The sequence below is a fragment of the Taudactylus pleione genome, unplaced genomic scaffold (genome assembly GCF_031769625.1).
Source record: "Taudactylus pleione unplaced genomic scaffold, aTauple2 ptg000253l, whole genome shotgun sequence".
In the NCBI taxonomy this organism is placed as follows: domain Eukaryota; kingdom Metazoa; phylum Chordata; class Amphibia; order Anura; family Myobatrachidae; genus Taudactylus; species Taudactylus pleione.
In genome coordinates this window covers 126,467-151,188 of record NW_028284655.1, presented here as the reverse complement: position 1 = coordinate 151,188, position 24,722 = coordinate 126,467, and the positions used below count along the sequence as shown (strand labels likewise).

The following is a 24,722-nucleotide window of genomic DNA, read 5'->3' as shown; positions in this document are numbered from 1 at the left end:
AAGTGGTTACTTACTGGTCTATATGCTCTAACCTTCATTACCATGCCACAATTTCTGGATAAGTTATCCCAATGAATTTGCTTCATGAACTGTTGTGTTACATATATATTATAAGGGCTCATTCGTGCCCTTATATTAAGGCTGCATCTAAAAAAACGGATTTCTCCATAGAGAATTTCCGAAGGGGGGGCAGCAGGGTGTTTAAAGGGCTACACCTCAAAAGCTATAGGAGGTACGGAGTTGAAATTTGGTAGGGGCGGGTAGAACTGTCGCATGGTGCTGCATACCAAATTTCAGGGCATAAACATAAAAAAATGAGGATTTGGGAGTAATCTAAAGCTCCAGCTGTCACATTTTTCTGAAATTCTCAATTAGGACCACTTTTCTGCTGTAGTCTATGGGGGATTTTTGGGAAGGCAAAACTCAGGGTAGGTGGCCGAATTTAGACTTGTGGTTTGTTTTATTAGGTAGCTTTTGTGCCAGGGTACATGCTTTTGGGGTTCAGGCAAATTAGAAAGTTACAGTTTTTAAACTATTACATCAAGAATGCGCCATTGTAGAGAGAGGACTTTTCAACTTGTTGCGCAGCCTCAGTAGCCTCCAGCAGGTGTAGTCATAGTGGCTTCACTTGGGTGCAGCAAGGTGGCCGTCATTTGCGGGCTGTAGCAGTGGCCGTGACCAGGGGGCAGGAAGCCGGTGTTTGCTGCTGCCGGGATGCGGGGGAGAGGGGGTAGGGGCTGGCGTGCATTAACTGCGGCCGGGGACGGTAGCGGGCATTGGCGGCGGTGCAGGCGTTAGGACTCTGGTATTCCGTGATACCTGCATCTGTGTTTAAAAAACAAACACAGAAGCACGGACGGGTCAGTGAGACCCGTCTGTACTTCTGTGTTTAGAAGTTAAAACAGTGTAAAAAAATTAACTAAATGGCGTGGCCCCCTCCCCAAAAAACCAACCAGCCCGGGCTATGGAGCCCCAGTACTGGTTGTGCTAAATACAGGGGACCAACGACGTAGAGCTCCCCCGTATGAAGCACAACCAGCACCAGGCTTTTCAGAACCAGTCCTGGTTGCCAAGATACAGGGGACAAATGATGTAGGGGTCCCCCTGTATTTCCCAGAACCAGCACCGGACTCTTTCTAGCGGGGGGTGAGGCACCCTGGAGAGGGGGGACCCCTTTAATTGGGGCGTCCCCAACTCCCCTGGGATCCCTGGCCTGGGCTGACTAGCCGTCAGGGGTGATGCTTCGGCTGGGGGGCCCAATGAAAAGGCTCCCCTGGCTGTGGCATCACCCCCCTGCTAGAAAGGTTCCGGTGCTGGTTCTGGGAAATACAGGGAGGCCCTATGCATTCCCCCCCCCCCCCCCCCCCCCCAGTATTTCCAGGACCAGGACCGGCTCAGAGCCCAGTGCTAGTTGCGCTAAATACGGGTAAACCCTGCTTCATTTGCCCCCTGTATTTTGGCAACCAGGACTGGTTGTGCTTCATACGGGGAACCCCTATGTCGTTTGTCCCCTGTATGTAGCACAACCAGTACTGGGGCTCCAAAGCCCGATGCTGGTTGTCTTCTAGGGGGCAGGGCTACGCCTTTTTTTTTTTTTAACGCATTCAATTTTTAACAGATGCATAGATGGATCTCACTGCTGCATTCGTGCATCTGTGACTTATTGATTTGATTTTCTCAAGTGCATACGCACTACCAGTGAGCTTTCTGTCGCCCACTGATGCCCCCTTTGCACTGCACTGCTGCCACTGCTCTGCACCACGGCTGCTGCCGCTACCCCACACGCCTACAGCTGTCTCGCACTCTGCATCTCCCAAACCAACCTCCTGTGTGCTGTCCCCTCTTCCACCTGCGTTAGTGTACCATTTTGTTGCATGTGGCCCGGTTTGCTCATCCAAACCCTGATAGTTAATAAATTTTTAAAAAGCTATGAAATTCCATAGACAAAAAACCTTACGGTTTCACATGTCCCATTAAAGCTGCTTAGACATGATCTGAAAATTCACAAAACCTATTGGTTTTCTGCCACTCAAACTTCAAAAAGCAATGAAATTACGATCATCAAGGCTGATGCCTTAATGGGTGTGTTCCTTGCGCAATACAGATATGGTATGCCATCACACCCTGTGGTTAACTGCAGATTCAGCACTCTCACAGAATGAGATTGCTGTCACTCACAAAATGGTGAAGCTGCTAATTCACAGAATTGTGTGCTCATTGGAATACACACATGCAGTCTCTGCAACTGAGGTTTGAGCAGTTATGTGGCTCCCACATCCCACTCAGTGCCCACAATCTTCCTATTTGATCACCAAAACAATCTCACTGGCTTCCAACATGCTTCTCACTGCATACATTTATCTCATTTAGAATACACGTTCAACTCCCTATTTTTAAAAATAAGCTGAAAAATATTAAAAACTCTTGTGTATGCATGTACACTTTCTTCCCCTATATACCTCCATGCTGCTATATATTCTCCAATCTCTACTGCTGTGTGGTCTCCCTAATGTGATCCCTCATCCGCACCAATGTTTTTCCCCAGCTGCACCGCCCTGCACCTGTGCCTTCTCCACAGCCACGTTGCTCTCTTTCTCTCATCTGTGGCACTCTTTTTTTTTTTTTTTTGCTTCTTCCATCTGCACTACTCTGGTTCCCCAACCGTGCAACTCTGTCTTCCTCCCCATCCTCCCCTTCCACCAATCTTTCTTCCCCAATCCCTACTGCTGTGTGGTCTCCGAACTATGGTAGTCTGTGTTCTCTCATCCGCACCAATCTGTCTTTCTCCATCTGCACCGTGCTACATCAGTGCCACTCTGTTTCCTTCTGCACCACTGCCTTCCCCTAAGCCACGACGCTGTCTTCCTTTCCTCTGTGGCACTCTTTCTTCCTCCATCTGCACCACTCTGCCCCCCCCAACTGTGCAACTCTGTCTCCTCCCCCCACCTGCACTACTCTGTCTTCCTACCCATCCACATTAATCTGTCTTCCCCAATCCCTACTGTTGTATGTTCTCCTATTTGTGCTAGTCTGTCTTTCCTTATCCGCACCAATCTGTCTTTACCCATCTCCACTGCTCTGTCTTCCCATGTCCATTCCACTCTCTACCCCCATCCACGTCGCTGTCCCCCCATCCGCACCACTGTTTTCCACCCATCTGAATTACTTTGGCTACCCCCCACTCTGTACTGCTTAACCTTCCCTCCTCTACACGCCTTTTTGTCTCACCTATTCACGCTGCTGTCTCTCCTCCCCCCCCACCCACACCACTTTTTTATCCCATCTGCACAGCTCTATTTTCTGCTTTGACCTCAGATGCAGAGACTGCATGTGTGTATTCCAATGAGCACACAATTCTGTGAATTAGCAGTTCCACCATTTTGTGAGTGACGGCAATCTCATTCTGTGAGAGTGCTGAATCTGCAGTTAACCACAGGGTGTGATGGCATACCGTATCTGTATTGCGCACACCCATTAAGGCGTCAGCCTTAATGATCGTAATTTCATTGCTTTTTGAAGTTTGAGTGGCAGAAAATCAATAGGTTTTGTGAATTTTCAGATCATGTCTAAGCAGCCTTAACGGGACATGTGAAACCGTAAGGTTTTTGTCTCTGGAATATATATTTTGATACATTGTTTGTATAATAATAATTTCTGTATTACAGAGGGGAAGTCACTGAAAGATGAGGACATTCTGCAGAATTTGCCAGTGGGAACCACAGCAACTCTGTACTTCAGAGACTTGGGAGCGCAAATCAGCTGGGTCACTGTGAGTATATGCATCACGTGGTTTACTTTATTTACAGATGTTACTTTACAGATTTGGCCAGAAATGCTTGGGCATTGGAAGTAGCGCTTACAGTTGGACTTTTTTACATGAATTTATTTATAAATCGTACATTATTTTATATTGAACTAGATGACTAATATATTATTGACTGCATTTATGCAATACAGTAAATAAATGCATTTGCTTAAAAGAATCCTAAGAGAGCATCGGTAATTAGGTGTACACAGTATTGAGGGCAGCAAGTGTGCAGTTATTTTATTTATATACAGTGTGTGTATGTGTGTATATATATATATATATATATATATATATATTATATTATAATAATATAGGCCTGAGGTATATTTACATGGACATTTATCCAGGCAGTTATGCTGTTTCTGGCATAGATAGTCTGTCTAATGAGAGCAGGGTGCCAACCGCTCTTGTGGTGCCAGGCGTGCCTCAGTGTTTGTACATCAAAGGGAGGGAAAGTGTCCTCTTCAATGTAGAACATACCACAGTACAAGTGTCTGCAATTTGGGCTGTCTGCTGTGTAAGTGACAATGCCAGCTTAGGTCCTGTTGCTGTGCTGATCCGCTACATTTCCACTGTTATGAGACACAATGTTTTAATAGAACACATTTTATATTTTCTGCAGCTGGTGAGGATCCCAATACAGAATGGCTTATTTGTTTGTATAATGAATATATTGTAGAGTCCTGAAACCCATCTTTGTGTGTCTACAGGTATTCCTCACCGAGTACGCCGGGCCTCTCCTCATTTACTTACTCTTCTACTTCCGAGTCCCCTTTATTTATGGTCCCAAATATGACTTCATCACAAGCCGGCACTCTGTGGTGCAGTGAGTACTCCTGACAGTATCTTTCTGGGTTTCTATCTGTAGAAATGTATATTCTCACACTTAAATGTCCAGAAGGTCCATTTTAGCTGCTGACAGACAGGGTGTGATCCAATTAGCCACGATCTGTGAAAAACGGGGATTTTTCGCCGATTATCCACGTTTTTGCCAATTTTTTTTTTCTTTTCCCTCATCCTATTATTTCGGTCGACATAATAGGATATTTCTCCCAAAAACACATAGGATCCGCGATAAGCTCGCGGACCTATGTGTTTTTGCCAGTTTTGGTGGTGAAAAAATGGATTATTTTCAGGATACATCAGGTAAAATATCCATGATAAGTGCCGGCGTGATCAGTTAGCAGTGCTACTTTAGCGCTGCTAATTGGATATCCCCCATAATTATTATTATACTCTATTTTTATGGCGCCACAAGGGTCCTGCAGCACCTTAACATGAGCAAACAACGAAAACAGTGACTTACAGTACAAAACACTGCAGGACAAGGACATGGATCCGTGATCAGAACACTCACATAAGCAGCAGGGAGGCAGCAACCAAAGGTTAGGTGCCTTTGTAGGAAGTAGATGATAGTATAAGTAAGGTAAAGGAGAAGCACATGAGTGAAGAGGGTCCTGCTCATGAGAGCATCCAATCTAAAGTTTATAGTGTAATCAGGCTATTCTCTTTCTGTGATCTTGGATCAGCCATATTTCCTTTTATATACCATATTTATCTTTCAAAGATGCATTTTAAGGGCAGAGATTATTATTGTTTTAAAACTTCTTTTGCTGCTGGTCTGAGATGTTGCTGTGGGCGGCCTGTAATCGGTCAGATCTTAGGAATATTCGCAGCATCACAACATATTTTTGGAGATGTATGTAAGGCCTACTATTAGCTTTTTTTTAACACCGTTGCCGAGCTTGGAAGCCCAACACCTAATCCCTGGCTGAAGGAATCTAGTACCTGTGTGGAATCGTTTTAAGCAAAAAAACTGGAAGAGTATACTTGTATACAGTATATCAATATGAAAACACACATTATGCAGGGGTCACTAATTCATTCATCTGCATGTGGGACAGGGACTTAGTAAAATGCTTTCGGCAGTTGCTCAAGGTAACGAAGTCCATGGAGACTTGAAGATGTGATCACTAGCATGTACTTGGACTGGCTTTACAGGAGCTGTTACCCTCATCATTATTGTCCGGAAGCAATACACACACTGCCAGCTGAGATTTCCATTTTAAGCCTGGTTGGGTTCCCACAGTGGTGTAGCCTCAGTAGGACAGATTTTATGTAAGGTTTCACTGCTGGATTCTGAACCTGCATATCGGAAGTCAGCCGCGTAGCCTCTCCCATGTCCTTAGGTTGCAATGTGCACTCTGCAGTGAGTGAGTCAGGGAGGTTTATCTGGTTTTGTTGGAAAATAAAATTTCGTAAGGCAGTATAAAACAATATACTAAATTCTCTGCTGAAGATAATACAGATAACTGGAAATATGCACTCAAATCAGTGTTAAACAATGTTGTTTTTTCCAATTATAACAGTGGTAGTTCTGCAAAGTCTGGCACAACTGCTTAGGGTGCATTGGACTGACTGGTTACATTGATTGAAAATAACTGTTAGAGGATGTGTTGGAGGTACCTAAAGAACTCACCTGGTGACAATTAAGAAAATGTAAAATATTACACTTCAAAATACATTATTACAGTTCTAAATGACAATTAATACATTACTGGTCGAGATTAACCTTTATTTGCAATGTGCCCCGTACCTTGTTCTAACCACAATGTACAGTATGCTAAACTTATAGGAGGCGGTGACCAATCCACTTGTGTAATTGGTAGTAAGGACTGGGGAATTGCCATGACTGAGGAGGGTGCTAGAGGCAAACAAGAAGCCATAGACTGAGAGTTATATAGTAGAAGGAGCTGGTACCCAGCAGCACAGAGTAGTGATGTTAGGAGGGGAATGGAGGCCTCAAGAAGCCACAGGATGACAGTTAGAAGAATTAGAGTCCCCAACAGCACAGAGTTCTGATCTCTGGGCCTGGTTCAGACCCGCTCGCGAGCGCACAGCGCCTGCAAGCAGGCCGATGGTCCCCCACTGCGCATGCGTGAGACCCGGCCAGCAACGGGCGCTCCGTCGCTACTGGTCTCGCACCAAAGCGGAGCAGCTGTCGATTGTGATTGACAGCTTGCCCCGTTTTGGAGGCGGGCAGGGGGGGTGGCTGGCCAAACGGAGGCGTTCCTGAAGGAACGCCTGACGTTTGGGGGCGGCCCCACTGACATCACGAGTGATGTCAGTGGTGAGCTTCCGGCTCTATTAGAGCCGAAAGCTCACTGGGGCTTGCGGGAACGAGACCCTGCCAGAAGGGTCTCGTCGCAAACCCCGATGGTCATGACCATCGCGACCATCACCTGGCTGCTCGCTAAAGCTGTGGGTGGTCACCTACAGCTATGCGAGCGGCCAGGAGGCCGTCTTTAAAGAAAAAAAAACAACAGGGACGCCCTGATTCAGAGCGAGCGCTCTTAAAGAGCGTCTGGCTCTGAATCAGGCCCTCTGTTCCTTATTAATCTGGGGTAGGACAACTGTTTAATTTGACACCAAATTTTATAATGAATCTTCTAATGTGTATATATATTTATATATTACTGCCTGGCCTAACTGCATGCCTGGCCTGCATTATTCACAATTATGTCTATCCACAATGATGTGTATCTGTACATATATGAGCTGGCTTCGCTCTGTGTACCTTTTTATGTGTGTGTACATGAATCTGTTATATTTATATCACAATTTTATCTATTACAGCCTAGCGTGTATCTGTCATTCGTTCCACTACATTAAACGTCTCCTGGAGACGCTCTTTGTACACCGTTTTTCCCATGGCACGATGCCTTTCAGGAACATTTTCAAGGTAAATGCCCTTTTAGGGTAAATAACTATAGTCTAGACCATGGGTCTTCAACCTTTGGCCCTCCAGCTGCTGTGGAACTACAGATCCCAGGATGCCCTGCAACAGTTTTAGCATGCTATTATATCAAATCGGTGGCAGGGGATGCTGGGATGTGTAGTTCCACAGCCGCTGGAGGGCCAAAGGTTGATCAAGACCCCTGGTCTAGACCAATAAGCTCATTGAACAGCTTACTAAAGATCTACTAGGTGATAAGTTTTCTGTACCAGGAAGAGCGGATATTAGGAAGAGACAATATCTGGATGAGACAATGAGCTTATGGAGGAGGTGGTTTTATGAGGTTGGGGCTTTGACTGTTTATAGAAAATGCTTTACTAACAGAAGTCACCTAGGGGTATATTTACTAAAATGTGGTCTTATAGAAGTGGAGTTGTTGCCCATAACAACCATCAGATTCTACTTATTTATCTAGCACACTGTGGAATGTGGTAGCCATAATCTGATTGGTTGCTAGTGGTAACAACTCTACTTTTAAAGACTTTCATGCAGAATTTAAATGGGAAGTGTGTTATGGAATCCCAATGTTTCGTCAGGTCGCAGCCAGCTCAACTATACTAGGTGTTAAAATCTTTCTCCCCCCCCACACGACGTGAATCAGTCATAGGGTTTATTTACTAAAGGTCGGTTTGGGGTTTTTGGTCTCTTTCCTGTCTGTTTTGCAAACTGACCATTTACTAATGTCAAAAATCACCAAAAACCTGACTTTGGAACTTTGAACCAACAATAATTTTTTTTTTTTACATAGTCAAGATGAGAAAAAGCTGATTTACTAATAGTCTGTTTGTAAACCGACCCAGAAAACCATGGAAAACCCAACCAAACAATAGACTGGCATGTGCCAGGTGAGTTTGGGAGAAGCACTGCACAGATCACTATGATGGTTACAAAATTATGTGGGGTTTCCCCCCCAAATCAATGACTAGTCCCGGACCTCTCAGCTGGGGCTGGTATGGGAAAATAGTGCCATAATGCCCATACATTAAGGACCTGCTGGCACCTATAGTTAGCCTGTAAGGAAAAAGAGAGAACCTTAAAACAAGCACAGGACTCTCACACCAAAGGTTGTAATCTATTATTTAAAAAAAAAAAAAAAACAAAGTCATACTTACCAAACCCTTTGATGGCATCTTCTTCGGTCCGTGTACGCATCCTTAGGTCTTCAGAAGATAACAAACAGAAAACCCAATCCCAATGGACAGCACTGTATATACTGTACTTCACCTAACCCGAATGAGAGGTTATCCCTGGTCACTCCGTAGGAATGCATGGGGAAGCGTTGTTTGGCTGAGAGCGGAGGGTTGCTATGGCAGTGTCTGCTCTCAGCATTTCCCTATTAATTCCCATACGGTAGTATCTAGATACCCTTCACGGAGAGGACCTTGACGTCATCCGCTACTGCCCAACGTCATTCCCTACCATCCACGTGGACATAGAGGGGGAATATAATCTTGTGGCGAGCCACCGAGCCCGAATCGTGACGAGCGACGCGAGCCCGCAAGGGGACAAGTTTCTTCTTTAGGTGGACTTTAAGGGCATAGAATCGCACTTCCGCCCTCACTGCACGTCACTTAATGAGCTCTACCATTCCCATACAGCACAGCTGGGGTTGGGTATTGACTTTGGGAGGGAGGAAGCCTACACCATTTTAAAAATAAATAAAAAAAAATGTACTTTATTTTGAAGTTTGTATTAACAAAGTCTGCACAGGTCATATGTACAGTGCTTCTGTTTGACGGATTTGCTTTTGTTTTTTTACTTCTAATTGATGTCTGTTTTTGAACTGAAAGAGCAACACCGATGGCACTTAGAAATGCAAAAACCAACTGACATTGGTGTCTGGTTTCAATTGAAACTAAAATCCAACGTCTGTTTCGAACGGTTTTGGTTTAGAACCAAAAACAATTGTTGGCAAATTTACCCCATAGTGTCACTAGTGTTATAAAGGGGAAACGCAGCCCTAGATCATGGATGTCCACACCCAGCAGAAAGGCTAGACTGCCCTCACCAGAGGGATGAGTAAACGACCACACAGGGAAACTACAACACAGCAGCATCCAACATACGTTATACTGCCAAACAGGTATCAGACACATTGCTATAGGGGAGGATTACTTTCACAAAGCAGCAGCTGCAAAATTGTATACAAGTGTCCAACCCACAGGGGGCGAGACTGGTATCTCATCACAGAGAGCGAAACCAAATGGCCAATATAATTAAAAAAAGTAATGCAGTGCAATGTGTATGGTCATCCCAGATTGTGTGTTCAGTAACCCCCACACACTTCTATAAACACCCCATGTGATATTTGGTGTGTATCTTGCTCCTTTAAGGGCAATACAATGCACCTTTTTGTTTAGTCCAATCTTATAGCATATAGCTGGTACTATAGAATTGTTGAAGGCTGGTCTTTATTATTTATTTATTTTCAATGCTTTGTCCCCGCCATTAAATATGCTAGAAAACTATGTCGCACTGATGAGCTGTAATGGTCTGTGCTGTGTGTTCCAGAACTGTATGTACTACTGGGGATTTGCAGCCTGGATGGCTTACTACATAAATCACCCCCTGTATACACCACCAGGTGAGTGATTATACATGTGTGCATCTCATGTCACTGTGTGTAAGCCAGGCTCATAAGGGAACATGGAGACAGACTGGGGGAATGCAGCTCTGTATGATGTTGTGATCCACAGACTGATGCTACCCAGCCAGATAACATCATTAATAGATCTCTAAAATGAAAAGAAATACAAACTGATCCAATAAGAAAACCTATCTCATCATTTTCACAAATCTATACATTTCAACATAGAATGACTAGTGGCTCCTAAATATTTTTTTATTTGGTTGTACATCGATCTGACATGGAATTATTGCCTGCACATGCTGGAGACAGCCATGTTGTGGGTGGAGCCAATATCCGTATTCCAGCGACATGCGACTTGATTTGCATCCTGTAGAATCTGCCATATGTATATTGCTGTGGGTTTGTTACACATTATATAAGATAATTTTGCACACAATGTGGGGGGATATGAGTGTTTATTGCTTGTACACCATAATCATGATGTTTAATTTGTCCACCAGTGTTTGGAGAAGAGCAGGTGAAGATGGCAGTCGCTATATTCCTGGTTAGTGATTATCACTCCTTTTACTACTAATACTGTCAGTTCATCACTATAGCATTGTGCATATGTACTAATACATCTGGTGTGTTTTTATCTATCAGTTCTGTCAGCTGGGGAATTTCTCTATACACATTGCTCTGAGGAATCTGCGGCCAGCTGGTGAGTCCTCCTATACAGAACAAGTGTCAGTGGTGGTGCCCTAGATATGGGCAGCCAACCAGTGTATGGGGCAACATTTGTTTCACGAGAATTAGATGTTGTAGGAAAAATATATTTCTTCTTCCTAAATAGAGGACACAGGCTTTGGTGGGTTGGAGTCTTTGCACCACATAGTTAATGTTTGTTCTCCACAGCCAAGCTCCCTCCCCCCTATTCCCCGCGCCCCAGCCACAGGCTCTTCAGTTTCTTGTTGGTGCCTGCAGCTGCGGCACAGAGTGATGCTGGGCAACAGCTTCAATAACTATTTGTTGTTTTTTATTTATTTTTTACTGAGTGGGCAGTGCTGGGCGTCCTGTAGGATGCCTACACTGTCGCTCCACCACCCCAGCGCCTGTGGTCGCAGCGCTGGCGACTGGGTTAGCTTCTTCGACCAGAGCTTCCATGGAGGGAGCCGCAGCCGGCGCACCAGGGGACAGGTAAGGGAGTCTAATTGTCATGGCTTCTCACTGCTGGTCATGGAGACACCAGCGGTGTTGGCAGTGGGGCCCTAGGTCCTCTCTGCATCCCCTCAAAGAGGCATTGCGTCCCAGGGTGACTCCTCCTCTCTCCCCTCCCCCACAGACGCTGGGCAGCCATTTTCATAGTGCTTGCTGGATCAGCTGGTCTCCAGAGAGTGCAGACTCCTGGTCTCCTTGTGTTCCTCGCACTCAGCAGTCAGGTTATACGTATAGCTCCTACCTCCTCTCTTGGGGGTAAATTTACTAAGATGGGTGTTCTATTAAGAAGTGATGTTACCCATAGCAACCAATCAGTTTCCAGGTATTATCTTCTAGAAGCTGCTAGATAAATGAGAAGTAGAATCTGATTGGTTGCTATGGGCAACATCACTTCTTAAATAGAACTCCCATCTTAGTAATTTTACCCCTTGGGGTTGGTTTGTTGAGCATTTATTGCCTTGTTTATTGCTGCATTGGATGTTTCTGTGTGTATGACTGTTTAATGTACTTTGCATAGTCTCAGTCTCTGCTTAGCCTCACTTATTTTTTATTTGTGGTGCATTAACATTTATTGCTTATCACAGTTCTGGGCTCTAGTGTATGGGAACCTCCTTGGATTTCTGTACTGTGTCTTCCAGAGGTAAAGCTCCCAGGGAGGTGGGTGCTTCTGTGCTGTGTAATTGTAGGACTTGTGCTGCTGTGTTTTCTTCACAGGTTCCGGACCACAATGGTCTTTTTTGTTTGTTTGTTTTAGAACCCCACAACAGGAGGTTCCTTCAGCTCCACCTGCCAATCGGGAACCTGCTTGGCTTTCCACGCTATTCCAGGTAATATTGCAGTTAGTGGATAGGTTCTCATCCCCGGGGTCCGCTCCCCCTGCTGGTGTCCCTTCAGGCGCGACACAAATGCCCCATTTGATGCCATCCCTTTTGCTGCCTTCTGCTATGGAGCCTCCTTGGATGCAGTCCTTTACACAGTCAGTTCAGGGTTTAGCACAGGTGTCAGAATCTTTCAAACAGATGCTGGACAGGGAGCACTCTTCTAAGCGTGAGCCCTCTAGAAGGGACAGCTCTACACCCCTGTCTGATATCGATTCAGACTCTGAAGTTTCCTCAGACCATGAGGAAAACTTATCTGTAGCCTCTGCTTTTGAGTCCTCTTCTATTCTGGAGGATTCCCAGCCTCAGGTAGATGTAGTTTCCTTGATCAAAGCATTTAAACCAGTACTGCTAATCAAGCATGCGGAACCGGCCCCTATGTCCAATGCTCCAGTGTTTAAACTTCAAAAGAAGGCAGAGTTTTCTTCTTCGGCGCAGCTTGAGGACCTTTTGGCGGAGGCATGGTCCCATCCTAATATTCGCTTCCAGGTCTCTAAGTGCATTACTTCCTTTTATCCTCTGCCGATCGGGCTAAATGGGAGTCTCCTCCCCCGGTTGATGTGCATTTTGCCCGCCTGGTCAAGAATACCTCCCTTCCTCTTTCTAACACTGCATCCCTTAAGGAAGTTGGAAACTTTTTCTTTAGTCTTTTTTTTCTCTAATGCAGTTGCAGTAGCTCGTCCGACCCTCGCATCAGCCTGGGTTGCTAAGGCCATTGGTCGCTAGGCAGAGGATGGCCCTGGAGGATGGCCTCACTTCAGGTACATACAGGAATGAGCTTTTGTCTCTCGTAGAACATATCCGTGAGGCGACTTTTTATTTTGGGGGAGCGGCTATAGACACAGGTATACTAACTTCCAAGGTTTCGATCTCTTCAGTGTCAGCTGGAAGAGCCATTTGGCTTCATTCCTGGTGTGCGGATGTTGACTCTTAGAACGCCCTTTAAGCTCTCCCCTTTTCAGGAGATATTCTTTTTGGTCCGAAGTTGGACAAAATAGTGGCTACGTTGGCGGCACCTAAAACACTCTCTTCTACCTTCTGAGGCAGCTCCTAGGTCGCGATCTTCTAATTTTAACTCCTTTCGTCAACAGGGAAAAGCCAAAGGCTTGTTGTTTTCTAGGTCCCAAGTATCCTCCGCTAAAAGTTCTAAGCCAGCAGGTAAGCAACCCTGGTCTCCCTGATGCCTGGCTGCTAAGCCAGCCGACTAACCTGCTACATGACTGGGAAGGACACCAGCGTAGGAGGCCGGCTTCTTTTTTTTTTTCCGAAATTTGGAAGGCAACCACGGAGGACGCCTGGGTAAGAGGGGTAGTCTTCCAGGGATTTGCGTTGACCTTTCGGGAGCATCCTACGACCCAGTTTTTTTTCCACAGGTCTTCCTTTGGATCAGGAGAAAACAAGAGCATTGTTTCAGTTCCCTCGTCTCAGCGGGGCACAGGCTTTTATGCCAGTCTCTTTCTGGTTTTGAACCCGAACGTGTCCTTCCGACAGATTCTCAACAGGTACTTGAGGATTCCAAAGTTCCGAATGGAATCTCTTTGCTCCATTATACTAGCTATGGAGCTGGGGGACTTCATGGCCTCCTTAGACATCCAAGATGCCAATTTGCATGTTTCCATCCGTCTCAGTCACCAACAATTCCTCAGGTTTACGGTCAAGGAGGAACATTTCCAGTTTCGGGCTTTTCCATTTGGACTTTCCATGGCTCCTTGTGTCTTCATGAAAGTCATGGCGGTCCTTGTGACTCATCTTCAGGGCAGGGAAATATTCGGATTCCCCATCTTGATGACTTGCTTCTCCTGGCCCAGTCTCCGTAGGTTCTCAAGGAAGACTTTCGGGTCACGGTGTGCCTTCTCCAGGTTCACGAATGGAACATCACTCCTCTCTTCTCAGGAGATGGTGCATTTGGGGGTTCAGCTGGTTTTCCTCCTGGCAGACAAAGTTCGGGACTTAAAGACCAAAATTTGTTTATTTCTGCATCATTGCAGAGTGTCAATACACTCTTGCATGCAGATTCTGGGCTCTCTGGTCTCCACCTTCGACATGGTGGAGTATGCCCAGTTTCATTCCCGGCCTCTCCAGTTGGAGATTTTATCACGATGGAACAAATCCCATCTACAGCTCAGGTCTCAGGTGATTGTTCTCTCTCAGGAAATGCGTCATTCCCTCTTGTGGTGGCTCCAGAGGTCCCAACTAATCCTTTTGTATTCAGGACTTGGGTCCTCCTCACAATCAACACAAGTCTTCGGTTTGGGGGACGGTGTCCTGTCAGCAGACTTATAAGGGTCAGTAGTCTGCTCACGAGAGCCAATTGCGATCAACGTTCTGGAGCTCCGAGCGGTTTACAGAGCTCTTTGTCTGGCTTTGCCTCTCCTCTGGGGTCGCCCAGTCCAGGTGCAGTCTGACAACGCGATGGCTGTCTCCTACATAAACTATCAAGGTGGCACTCGCAGTCGTGCCGCTATTAGGGAAGTCAGTTGCATTCTCCTATGGGTGGAAAGGCATCTATCGTCCCTGTCGGCGGTTTACATTCCCGGAGTGCAAAATTGGAAAGCGAACTTCCTAAGCCACCAGGACGTTCATTATCGCAAATGGGCCCTAAATCCGGACATCTTTCAGCTTCTGGTTCTTCTTTGGTGCTTGCCGGGCATCAACATGATGGTATCTCGACACAATCGTCAGGTTCCGAGGTATTGCTCACGCACCAGAGATCTGGAGGCCTTTCTGGTAGATGCCTTGGCAGTTCAGTGGACCTTCCCGCTCTAATACATCTTCCCTCCAATCTCTCTGATTCCACGGGTCTTCCTCAAGTTGAAGTTGGAGGACGGCACAGTGATCCTAGTGGCTCCCTATTGGCGGAGAAGGGCTTGGTACGCGGATCTTAGGGGCCTCTCCGTCAAACTGGTCCTCTTCCAATACGTTTCTGAAATTCTATACCTTTGACACTTCGCTTCCCCTGATGTGGCTTTTGAGCAAAGAGTTCTCAATGCAGCCCAGGAGCGTTCCCTCAATTAGGGGTCTAGCTTTGGAACGTCCCAGCGTCAAGCCTGTGTCCCCTATGGAGGAAGAAGAAAAAGAGATATTATGTGCTTACCTGTTAAATCCTTTTCTTTGTTTCCATAGGAGATACAGGGCACCCACCCTGATGCACCTGGCTTGCGGGGCTTTGCTCTGCTTCCAGTTCTCCTGTTCACATCTGCTGTGTGTTTGGACCTGAGTGCGTGCCAGTCTTCCTTCCCCTCCTTCTTGCTTCTTGCCTTAGATTTACTAACTTAACTGAAGTGCATGTGGCTGAGGGCAGGGAGGGAGCCTGGGCTGTGGAGCACACGTATTAACTATGTTGTGCCCACCCAACCTCTACCCAGCATAAAGGAATTAAAGAAAATGATTTAACAGGTAAGCACATAAATCTAATTATTAAAATAAGTTTAATTTATGCAATGCCATGTGTAATATATTTTCATTGTATAGTTATAGATTCAGCAGCTGTTTTTTTTAAGTTGAGTTATTCATGATTCTGCTGAGATGCAGTCAATATCCTGACCGCGGGGATTCTGGCACTCAGAATGCCAGCATTGGAATCCCGACAACTGTCAGAATCCCGGTGCTGGCATCCCTAACGCCAGAATCCCGAAGCTAAGTAGTGGTGTTAGGGTTAGACACAAGGGGGAGGGTTAGGTTTAGGGTGCGAGGAGGGGGAGGTTAGGTTTAGGCACTGGGGAGGGTTAGGATCCCTACCGACAGGTGTCGGTATACAAACTCTGTAGAATTGTCGGCTTTGGGATTCTGACCACCGGCATCCCGTCCCCATCCCGATTCTGCCTACCATGTATTTTTAATTTTATTTGTGTGTGTGGCACAGTATCAGAAAGACTGGGAACTGCCGTGTTACTAGATGTAAGATCAGGGAGTGTACTAGATGGGGGCAACTGACAGCCTAAAGTGAAATTCAGTAGCACTTGTCAGCCCATCCTGCTTTTATATTATTAATTTTCAATCTAGCCATTTGGCTGGTATGCGGAAAAATTGTCTTTTTATTATGGTAAATCCCATTCTGCCTGTGATAGGCGGTGGATGCATTTTTCAATGAACTTGATGTTCTCACAAATGTATCTGAGAGACCAAAGAGCCAATACAATAGGTAGAGTCCAATTTAATGATCGCACATACTCTCTGGGTCTTCTATCTTCAAGTCCTAAAAGTGATGGCAAAAGTATTGGAAAAGTGAAGAAAAACTATTTCAATCTGTGTGAAAACCTTCTTTGATGTTTTAATCTTAACTAAAACCCCATTTCCATTACTCACCATATTTTGTGTATTTGAAGGCTCAAAAACGCGAAAGATTCCTTTTCCAACACGTAATCCGTTCACATGGCTCTTCCTACTGGTGTCCTGCCCTAACTACACATATGAGGTAAGAATCTGAGAGTGAGAGGTTACTATTGGTCACCATGTGCCAGCTATAGGGTGACATGGAGCCAGGCCATGTTAGTACATATGGCATACAGCATACACGCACCTATGTGTAACCTGTCTGTTTCTGCTTCGTAGGTCGGCTCCTGGATCGGATTTGCTATCATGACCCAGTGTCTACCTGGTGAGTACCAAAAAAAACCCCAAATATATATAATGTAATTTTTCTGCAAAGCTGAATAAAGGGGGTACAATATAGTGCATTAACAGTATAACATTTCTATTTTAGCAATCACAACAGGCACTGAAAAATAGCATGCAAATCAACAATGGTGGTTAGTCCTCCCCAGGTTAACAAGTATAATGGATTTCTCCAGCAAAGCACTAAGGCCCTGATTCAGAGCCGGACGCTCTGACCAGAGCGCTCGCTCTGAATCAGGGCCCACCTCCATAAATATGGAGCGTCCTGCTGGACGCTCGTATAGCTGTGGGTCACCACCCACAGCATATACGAGCGTGCAGGATAATGGTCGCGATGGTCTTGACCATCGCGACCATCGCCACTGCGAGCAGAAGCCTGCGGTTGAGTTTCTCAACCGCAAGGCCAGGAGTGATTTTGGCTCTATCAGAGCCAAAATCACTCCCACTGACATCACTAGTGATGTCAGTGGGGCCGGCTTCTGACGGTAGGCGTTCCCTTGGGAACGCCTCCGTCTGGCAGGCACGCACACCAAAGGGGGCGTGCTGTCAATCAACATCGACAGCACGCCCCCTTTGATCAGACACTACGAGCGAAGGAAAGTCCTTCGCTCGTCGCGTCTTGCGCATGCGCACGACGGAGCTCCCTCCGTCGTGCGCATGCGCAGTGCAGGCCATCGACCCACTTGCGAGCGGACAGCCGCTCGCGAGTGGGTCTGAATCAGGGCCTAAGTTCCTCCAGAGTCTGAGACCAGGAACGTCATTACGCGTTTCGTCACATGGACTTCGTCAGAGGGCTAGCATGGCATCATCCAGAGACCTTATTTATAGGTCACAAGTAAATGTAGCGTCAAATCACAAATTTACTACTTAATCTCTGTGTGAACTAATCAGCTGCTAGCCTGTTATATCACAATTAAATGAAATCGCATGAATAAAGATGCAGTAGTAATAAACAATGTTATGAGTACACATATATAAAAAACAAGGAATAACATAATTACATGGAGTTTTATCAGCATATTACATAAGGTACAGTGACTTTCATCATGCTACAAAATAATATTATTCCTTATCATAAAATGACTGAATACTTGTCTTATGGAGTTTTATACAGAACCCTTCGCTAATTAAGGACTAACAACATACAGCATTTAGAAACACTCGTGTGTGTTGCCAAATTGCTAGAGACAATGCAGTGAAGATTTAGGTCAAAAAGAGGTAATCTCATAACCTTCGTTTAACCCATTTGGGTATCACGTATTCAGAGTTACAATCCAAAATGTTTCTCTCCTGCCCAGCCGATTGGGTCTATCACCTCCCCTTTTATCAACAGGCATATGTTCAAGGCCCATACATTTCAGAGTTGTGGGATTACAAGCATGACATTGTTTAACATGTCGGGGAACACTGATTTTCTACCATATTTTTTGTACTTCTTAAGTGTTCCAAAATTCGAAGTTTAAGGCTCTCTGTTTTAAAACACTAAAATCATATTTAACACACAGTCTATTATCAGGTAAAAGTAAAAACACGAATATTGGTTTCCCTTTAGGAAAAACAGAAGGGTTTTTTACATGTGGTAAATGCAAGGTGTATCCTCATGGATTAAAAGGGACTAAGGGCCTGATTCAGAGGCGCTTGCTCTGAATCAGGACGGAGTTTTTTGTTTTTTTTTCCCGGCCGCTCGCTAAGCTGTGGGTGACCACCCACAGCTTTTGCGGGCGGCCTGGCGATGGTCGCGATTATCGCGACCATCTGGCTTGCGAGGAGACCCTGTGGTAGGGTCTCAGCTCTTGCAAGCCCAAGTGGACTTCCTGTTCGAGTGATGTCAGTAGGTCTGCCCACAAACGCCAGGCGTTTGTGCAGCTACCCCCCCTCCTCGCCTACAAAATGGTGCGAGCTGTCAATCAACATCGACAGCCGCCTCGTCTTGTAGCGAGACACGTTGCGACTGAGTTGGCGTCGCAGTATGGGTCTCACGCATGCGCACGCCGGAGACCATCGACCTGCTTGCGAGCGCTGTGATCGCTCGCGAGCGGGTCTGAATCAGACCCTAAATCCTTCAGCAGTGAAAAAACCCCTGAAAGAATTTAAAATAAAGGGGTTAATTAATTGTAATACAACCCATGTAATATACCTGTTAGAATGGGGAAGTGATAAGAGATATGTGGGAAAAACAAAAGCAAATATGTGTATTCATCATTGTTTATTACTACTGCTTCTTTATTTATGTGATTTCATGTAATTGTAATATAACAGGCTAGCAGCTGATTAGTTCACACAGAGATTAATTAATTGTGATTTGACGCTACATTTACTTGTGACCTATAAATAAGGTCTCTGGATGAAGCCCTCTGCCGAAGTCCATGTGATGAAACGCGTAGGGTCATGGCTTGGTGTGGTGACGTTCCTGGTCTCTGAGACTCTGGAGGAACTTGGTGCTTTGCTGGAGAAATCCATTATACTTGTTAACCTGCGGAGGACTAACCACCATTGTTGTTACGCATGCTATTTTTCAGTGCCTGTTAGACTTTTAATGCACTATTTTAGCAATCACATTTCTATGTGGTGCCCCCTTTATTCAGTTTTGTAGAAATCTTTTCCTGTTTGGATTCTGGTACATTGGGGAATACGACAACTGATAACAAGCAGTGTGCAAGCATTTTTACACTTTTTTCCATGTGGATTGCAGCCTGCAAATGAATTGAGCAATCTATTATTGGACTTGTAGTTCCACAAGGACATTCTGTAAGAAACTGCAATTGTGCTCAAGCATATTCCATATAAATATCAAAAACAACTGGCGGCACTCCACGATTGTTTTTCTAAATGATGATAAATTCATCATTTAGAAATAGTCGTGGAGTGCCGCCAGTTGTTTTTTTTGCTATACGGGACCTGGTGGTCCATGGAGGGCACCTATGCAATAACTACCCTATACTGAGTGAGTGCCCGGACTTTGTGTATGTATGTGCGTGTATGTGTGTGTATATATATATATATATATATATATATATATATATATATAATGTGTGTGTATATACATAATATTATATTTTTCACACCGCAAATGGTCCCCAGTGCCCCACCCCCCCCCCCCCCCCCCGTTAGGACTGCCAGCAGGAAGCCCAATATACATACCTCTGACTCCATTCGCTTTATTGACCCAAGTGCCGCTGTTCCTGTATGTAAGTGTATTGACGTTTCAAAGCTTTTAGTGCTTCATCATCAGACCCTGATGATGGGGCATTAACATTTTCTAAACTACGATACTTACCTCTGACTCCGTTTGCTTGATTGACCCGAGTGTCGCTGTTCATGTATGTATGTATGTATGTATGTATGTATGTATGTATGTATAACATTATGTAATATAATATAATTTACTTGGTGTCTGGTGGGATTCTGCCCTTATCGTATACTGAATGCAGCGTGCCGTACCTCGTGTGCTGCTTTGCTTGTTAATACTGCTGAGGGCTTTGGTTTGAGAGTGGACGCTGGTGATGTTATTTTGCACTTGTTAGATAGGAGATTACCATATATTAATCTCCTAACAGCAATTTATGAGTCCAGAATCTTGATTTTTTTTAAAGTGAAATTAAATTCACTTTATCAGCCAAGAATGATTAACTACAGCTTTTATCTGGGGCTGGAAAGGATGTGTTGTGCTGGGCATACACTATGCAGTTATCTGTCAGATATCTGTCCAATCTGGCTGGTTGGAATGAAAATCTGGTCATATATGGGAGCAAATAACAATAGAAATTGGCTCCCAAACACTAGAAAATGGACCAGATTTTCCTTCCCACCAGAGAGATGTGACAGATAACTGTAGAGTGATGCCCAGCATTAGTAAGAGACGCTGCAATGAATGGGGTAGGGCTGTTGTTGCTGTAGCAGTGTGCTGGACTAGGGTATGATCATTTCATCATTGCATTCCCAGTTTATAACCTTTTCCAGAGGTAACTGTAAAGAAAAGGAGGAGTTGCTCAAAGCAACCAATAAGACATTTGTTTTCTTTATCTAAACCATACTAAACAGATGTAAGAATCTGATTGGTTGCTATAGGACACAGTATATTTTATGAACAATTCTAAAAATGTGTGATGTTTTATTGCTCTGCCATTTTGCTTCTGTGATATGTGGTTATATTATTAAAGCGTCAGATATTTTATACATTCATTCCCTCTTTCTTAGTCGCCCTCTTCACCTTGGTCGGATTCATCCAAATGACAATATGGGCCAAAGGAAAACATCGCAGTTACCTAAAAGAGTTCAGAGACTACCCGCCTCTCCGCTCACCCATTGTCCCTTTCATCCTGTGACCTTTGTCTCCTTAGTCTTCGACCTTTTTGATCCATTCATAACCCTGACCTCTAGCCTCCCACAAATGCACTGAGCTGAAAGGCCCTGCACTGAAGCCGCCAGTCCCGTCTTATATCGGGCTGTGCCTGGAATAATCAGTCGCATTTTTGTGTGTGACGAAGGAATGAATTTTATTGGTTGAACTTGTCTGCGCGGTATGGTACTAATAAACCAAGGGGATATTACAAGTAAATATGTGATATTTTAATTGATTGTATTAATGTCATTAGTTTGGATGTCAGATTAAATAAAGTATTCTCAATGTAATGCACCTGTCATACACCATCGACCATATTCCTGAAGCAATACTCATGGGAACTAGCCTAGGATCAGTAGCGACATGAGGCAGTGCCAATTGCTACTGCTGAGTTCTAGTAAATATATAGACTGCGCTCCCATGAGAGTTGGTTCCTCTCACAAAATACAGTAACTGTGGCTCATCATGATTGAGAGGGCTCAGTATTTATTATCATTTTACCTGACAGGAAAACAGAAGTATGTCACAGTGTAGTGGTAATTGGTTCCTGTCACCTGACTTCTGGTTTAGTCACTGGAAGAGGGGTAGATTCTCCTAATTGGTCAGCCCAGACCGTCTGCCGTGTAGTCAAAGGTGAACCCCTTCGTGTTTTGGAGCAGCTCTAATATGCCAGTGGTTTTCTGCTCCAATCCTCAAGTACTGGACCTCCAACATGTATTCTGGTTTCTCTAATCGTGTACAGTTGAGTGAATGCCTTTTTATTTTTTGGTGGGCCAGTAAATATACCACCGGTTTCCTGAAAACCTGACTTGTTGAGTATCATGAAGGTTGGAGTAAAAAAAAAAAAACGCTGTCCTGTACAATGAAAGTTGGAGGAGTATATTGACGTGTGGTTGTATTTTGTTTGAAAAATTAAACCACACACGCCTTTAAACGTAAACCCAGAAACTCCCAACACCTGAATATTTATGAGAGTCTCTCACACACACACCCCCCCCCTCCCAAATTGCCTTGAATATATATGACGGTGACACGCACACACCTGCCGTTGAACATTACATCTGAATATATATGACAGTAACGCGTGCACACACACTTGGCATTTAAACATTACACCTGAATAGATATTAAAATGAAACTTCATTATGTTCTGTGCAGCACAAAAAGTCTGCTTACAATGTCCCCTAGTGGAAGGTTGTTTTGCGTTACTTGTGGAGGGTTAATTAGAAGATTGGCTACACAGTGTCCATAGTATAATTGTGACTTCAGGAGCATTAAAACTGGTATGGAAATGTTTCTACCGTATATATGTACTGTATGTTATTAAATAGGCCTACATTGCTGTATTGGTCCTATAATAGTGACGTTCTCATGGACCAGATTTGCAGTTATATAGGGGTATTCAATATGGAGCGATGTTTTCGCTCGGATGACGTCATTTTCGCCGCTTTTACTTTTACACCGTATTCAATTTGAAAAGTATATTGCATTCGACCCTGCGAAAAGTATCACCTAGGAATGGGTGGCGAAAAATAGTGCAGAATTGGGGTTTTGGGGTGCAACATTTCGGAAACCACCCTGCAACCTTCAGACAGTCCCCCAAAGGTAAACTGTGTCAATTATTTTTTTAAAAATACCTCAGAAGACCCCCCCAAAAAATTGGGGGGTACAAAGTTAAAAACTAGCGAACTACAATCTAGGGGGGTCCCCAAGTATTCCCCAGGTGTTTTTTCATTGCAGGTGTTTGCGGCAGGTGGATTTTTCACGTTTTTTAAAACTTCACTTGAGAAACTTTTAAATATGCTCACCCCAATTTTCAAGTACCCAAAATTTGATGGGACTAATTATTTTCTGGAAAAAAAACTTCTAAATACTATTCTTCACCACCTTCCCAAATCCCCAAAATAGCAGCTATCGAGCCCGTTTAAAGACCCCAGAAACCTTCAGCAGGGCTAATCGGGAGTATCCAGAGTGATCCCCCATGGCAGACCATCTTATTGGGGGTGCTAGGGTCATTTCCCCAAAATCAGCGAAGTTTTCGCTGTTTACACTTTCGCCGGGTGCCGTTTTCGACGATTTCATATTGAATACGGGTATAAGCGGGGGTGCGTGCGATACTTTTTCACCGGGAAAAAGCTCCGCCGTGCGACGAAAACTTCGACACGCATAGACGGCGAAGTTTACGTTTCATATTGAATACCCCTAATAGAGGCAGTTCAGCAACAGACTGATCATTAGCAATTGTTTTTGATGATTTCTATGGTGGCAGATGAGGTTGGTGCCTAGTATATAATACTGTATTAGGATAACTATCTCCCTGTGATTCTCCTATAATGCGTGACTACTGTACATGTCAGAAAGTCGCAGGGAAAGACAATGACCTCATTCCTGTGATTACCGTAAATGAAAAGCAGACACACACAGACTGGCTTCATTGTCAGAGGATTTATTCTCCTGTATGAGGTGAATTAAATTGTTTAGAGTGAAGAGATTTCTGACAATGTTCCAGCACATTCATCATCTGAAACCCAGCATAGACTGTCTGCGTAAAGAACAAGTCAAAGCTGTGCCTCTTTCCTCATTTCCTAGCACACCAAAAGAATCTGCGTACACCTTGTTCCCAGCACATCATCTCCGGAATGTTCATGAAAAATGAAGTGTTGATAAAAATCTGAAGCTGTTACTATGGGCTGTGACATACCTGTCCCTATTTCACCTGGGTCTGTTGCAGTGGGTCATGCATTTGCCTATTTCAGGTGAATCTGTTGATGTGTGTTGCCCATAGCCCTGTTTCAGCTGAATCTATTGCTCTGAGTAAGACATGTACCTACTGTACTTCAACTGAATCTGTTGCAATGGGTTACACGCACACATTGCTATTAGCTAAATCTGTTGCTATGGGCTACACACATCCTTGTATCAGTGGAACCTGTTGCTATTTGTTACATGCGTCTCAATTTAAGCTTTTTGACATACTGCGATGCAGGATCTGTAAAGGCTGTGATAGCCCATGCCTATGTGGGCAATATTACTGGGGTGACACTTTCAGTTAATGTCTGTTTTTAGCAACCCAGAGAGGAAAGAGCTGTTCCAGGTGAGGTAGAACACAAAGGGGGCCTACGCTGCTGCGATTAGTTAAGTGTGTGATGCATGGAGCAATATAGCTATATATCAGTTGCCTGTATCAGCAGTAGCATAATACATTTGCCGCAGGCATGCAGAAAAACACATAACTGGCTCTGTATGGCCTGGTCATGACATTTCCTTCCAAGCCAGTAATTGGAAAGATAAGGGTGTTCTGCAGGGGCTGGGTACTGACTGCCAGAATCCCTGCTGTTGGGATATTGAACGTATCTCGTTTTGCAGTACCATGCTATTTGGGGTAGCTCACCTTTGCAAGCCGTCCGAGGAAGCGGCACAACAAACAGCTGCGACAGGAATTTTCACCACTGTTTGGCTGCTTCTGTGGGCCACACAAATGGAGTGCCTGGAAGGCA

The 24,722-nt window shown here is 44.7% G+C and overlaps 1 protein-coding gene across 3 annotated transcripts in view; it reads left to right on the top strand.

The window, feature by feature from the left end:
- TECR (trans-2,3-enoyl-CoA reductase) overlaps window positions 1-21,515 on the top strand; it is a 37,489-nt gene extending 15,974 nt beyond the window's left edge. For all 3 annotated transcript variants that reach the window (XM_088480300.1, XM_088480299.1, XM_088480298.1), the window contains 9 exons: window positions 3,666-3,769; window positions 4,519-4,634; window positions 7,445-7,550; window positions 10,116-10,188; window positions 10,695-10,738; window positions 10,837-10,894; window positions 16,595-16,683; window positions 16,821-16,866; window positions 21,081-21,515. In XM_088480300.1, the coding sequence (XP_088336426.1) occupies window positions 3,666-3,769; window positions 4,519-4,634; window positions 7,445-7,550; window positions 10,116-10,188; window positions 10,695-10,738; window positions 10,837-10,894; window positions 16,595-16,683; window positions 16,821-16,866; window positions 21,081-21,208 (764 nt within the window). In that variant the 3' untranslated portion in view covers window positions 21,209-21,515. The remainder of the gene's footprint in view (window positions 1-3,665; window positions 3,770-4,518; window positions 4,635-7,444; window positions 7,551-10,115; window positions 10,189-10,694; window positions 10,739-10,836; window positions 10,895-16,594; window positions 16,684-16,820; window positions 16,867-21,080) is intronic.
- The last annotated feature ends 3,207 nt before the right edge of the window (window positions 21,516-24,722 follow it).